Genomic DNA, 3,553 nt, shown 5'->3' on the forward strand with positions numbered 1-3,553 from the left:
AGCTCATTGGAAGGGAATTTTCATCAATATCCTAAGGTAATTAACTCCCATCCATTTTTGAGATAATTAGGCGGGTTTTAGCTAGATTAAACATGGAAAGATTGTGAAAACTTGTGGGAATTGTGAAGAACCCAGGTTTTGATAAAAATGAGATTAAACCACGAAAATGATTATGGAATAATGTAAAAATTATATATTTGAGTTCGTGAGGTTATGGGTAACATTTATCTTCAAAAATATCTGGAATCCAGACACGTGGGCCTGGGGATACATTTTAGGAATCTTCCAATTTGGGTTGGGTAATCACTCTAATAGCTAAATTATTAACTTGTGAGTGTATATTGATTAATTTATATAATATTTGGCTAGCTTCGGATTGTTCGGCACCAAGTTGAGAATTTAGAGCGAATTCGTGGGCCGGAAAGTGAGCTTTGAGACGAGGTAAGTATCTTGCCTAACCTTGTAAGAGAAAAATTATCCCCGTATGTGTTTTAAATTACTATTTTCTTCTAATTGTGGGGGCTACGTACGCACGAGGTGACGAGAGTCCGTGCGTAGCTACTAATCATGCTTAAGTCCGGGTAGTTTTAGGACTCAAATCATCAAATACTTGTATTGTTGCACCCTACTTGTTAATTTAAGTACCTAAATTATATTGAAACTTGATAAAGGATTTGTAAAGACCGAATTTTACTTACTTCGAGTTTTGACGAGTTACTTGACTGTTAATAGAAATTGTGCTTCCTTGTGTACTAGTCTTGTGATAGCTTTAAAATTGGATGTTCATAGAATATTCTCTCTTCTTGTAGAGCGGGTTGAACGCCTCAGCATTATAATAGATGCATCTATGGTTCGTGACGCTCGACTCTCGGCAGTGTACACATTACTTTGGATCAGGCCGTACGACCTCGGCATAAATCGTACGTGATAATGCTTTGAGTCTGAATACACTTGATATTATTTTTATGACTTGAGAGGTTATAATTTAGCCTGAAATTTTTGGAGTTTAGCATGTGTCAATTGGAGACCTTTAAATTGACTATTAGTTAAAGAACCATTTACTCATTGTCGGTTATTGTGTTATTATTATTATTCTTGTATTTCATGCTTATTTAGAACTTCTGTATTTTATTTGTTGGCCCATAGTAAGTGTCAATGTCAATCCCTTGTCACTACTTCTTCAAGGTTAGATTGGATACTTACTGGGTACATGTTGTTTATGTACTCACACTACAGTTCTGCACTAATCGTGGAGGATCTGAGGCAGGTGCATCTGGCAGTCATCGCGCACCCCCGTTACCCCGAGGTATAGTGGTGAGCTGCTTTCTATGTCCGTTCTGCAGCACCCGCAACCTCTTTTTTGTATTTACTTTCTGATTTTTCTTATTTCAGACAGTAGCATAGGTATTTTGTATATTCTACTAGTGCTCATATACTTGTAACACCGGGTCTTGGGGACATGCTAGTAGACACTTGATGGCTTTTGAGTATTTATTTCACCGTACTTGCTCTTTTATTAGTTTACGTTTTACTTTATCAAATTTTCTACTTCTCAATTACTTAATAAAGAAAACTCAACTACTTTGGAATTGTTAAAAAAAAAAAAAAAAACATGGCTAGTTCACCGTTGGGCGCCATCATGGCCTATAAGGAAAATTGGGTCCTGACAAAAATAATTGAATTCACTATTTAATTAAATAATTTTATTTGAACTAGCTTATTAATTGACCTCTATAAAATACTATTGGTAATGTGATGCTTCAATTGGTTAAAAAATTGACTTTAATAATATAATCAATCTATTATTTACCTTTGATATTTCATTTGACATGTGATTTATTCTATCTTATTATAACTTTTATGAAGGAAAAATAGTATTAACGTTTCATCATATTTTGCATTGTTGAGACAATAAATTTTCCTCAAGTCTTTCACAAATTTAAGAATATTGTGGTATGCATTTTTGTGTTGATCCTTGTTATTTTGACATTTTCCGTTTCAAGTTAAGTGTCAAAAGTTTTCTAATGATGTTAATGCATTTCCAAAATTTTAAAATCATAAAATCTGAAAGTTTTGTTTCTTTTTATCACATTCACATTTACTTTGGTAAGCACATTAAAATATTTTCTAATTCAAGTTAAATTTCGGATCTGGTTAATATTAAGTTGAATGCTTGATTTTCACTATTGCTACTAATTTCTATAAGCATATTTATATTCATATATTTTCCTTTTAAAGTTAAATGGTAAATTTGTTTCTATTTGTGCAAGTAAAGAATTTGATTTAGTTACTGTAAAGGTTTGAAAGTTTTTGGTAAATAACTAATGTTCTATCAATTTATGTTCATAATTGTTAATTATTACATGGTAGATTTAATTAAGTATATTAAACTAGTTACCTCTTTAGCTTAAAATTTTCAGATTCGTTTAATGTTATTGACGTGCAAATCATATTCTAATTATCAAATCAATTTAAATTTTTTACTATAATTTTCAGTATGAAAAAGATTTACTTTCTAGTTTAATATTTGGTCACGAATTCAATTATTATTGTGAATAACTTCTTAACATGCGAATATAAATACCCATGATATTATCATTTTTTGTAAGCCACATTTCTTGATACCAATTGAGCAATAAATTTTATTTTATTCTAGCAATGGAGGAGGAGGAGAAGACTGCAATGGAGGAGGAGGACAAGACTACAGAGAAGAAGACTGCAGGGCGTCAAACAGTTCCTTTGGTAAAACTTGAATGGCCAGAAGATCGCTACGCTACATTCTCCGAGCGTCGCTCGGGGTTATATAAAAAATCAAGTAAAGTGGTTGGAGAATGTGGCATAGATATAGGAATAGCTCTTTTTTCGCTGGCTGGTAATCCATTTTCTTTTTTTCACCCAACGCCTAATCTAATCTTAGATCATGTTAAGAATCCTAACATAGAATTGAGCAAAAGTACAAAATTTGTTGTTGTATATGCACCAAATAATGTAAACCAAACCAACAATAGGATTAATGAGAATGAGACAATAGAAAAGGCTGCAAAAAGTCAAATGTTTTTACTTGAACAATTGAACAAGACTAGACATATAGACTTGTGGGAATGCATTGACCAGTTCAATGCAAATGATATAACTAAATGTGAAGCTTGGTTAAAGGGCATTATCTTTGGATTGGAAAATCGTTTAAAACAATTAGAGAAGAGAGCTTCATCTTCATCACAAGCACTTCTAGATAATGCACATAACTCATCTAGCGCTTCAAATGAATAATTTTCAGATAATATTCGGAACTGTATGAGACCAAAACGTGAAATTTTTAAGTTCTAATGATTAATGTGTGCTTTTAATTCTTTTTCTTTTCTTTTTTCTTTTTTTTTTCTCTTTTTTTCTTTGTTTCAATGATGGTACGACTACATGTATCCTATGCTTTCTATTAATAAATAAAATATATTTGGTCATTTAATATATGTTGTCACACATATGTTAGGTTTCTTAATATTGTACTATTTAAGTAGTGTAACACCCCACCCTCTTAGCATATGCTTAGATTATA

General features: G+C 31.9%; 1 protein-coding gene across 1 annotated transcript; it reads left to right on the forward strand.

Annotated features, from left to right (window-relative positions):
* Nucleotides 1-2,658: 2,658 nt before the first annotated feature.
* LOC107772998 (uncharacterized) lies at nucleotides 2,659-3,270 on the forward strand. The gene has a single exon (XM_016592453.1). It carries the CDS (start codon nucleotides 2,659-2,661, stop codon nucleotides 3,268-3,270), a length of 612 nt encoding a protein of 203 aa, XP_016447939.1.
* The last annotated feature ends 283 nt before the right edge of the window (nucleotides 3,271-3,553 follow it).

The sequence above is a fragment of the Nicotiana tabacum genome, chromosome 14 (assembly GCF_000715075.1).
Source record: "Nicotiana tabacum cultivar K326 chromosome 14, ASM71507v2, whole genome shotgun sequence".
Lineage (NCBI taxonomy): Eukaryota > Viridiplantae > Streptophyta > Magnoliopsida > Solanales > Solanaceae > Nicotiana > Nicotiana tabacum.

What these genes read in the sequence shown, in the direction of transcription:
- LOC107772998 (XM_016592453.1), top strand. Translation starts at nt 2,659, where the DNA reads ATGGAGGAGGAGGAGAAGACTGCAATGGAGGAGGAGGACAAGACTACA.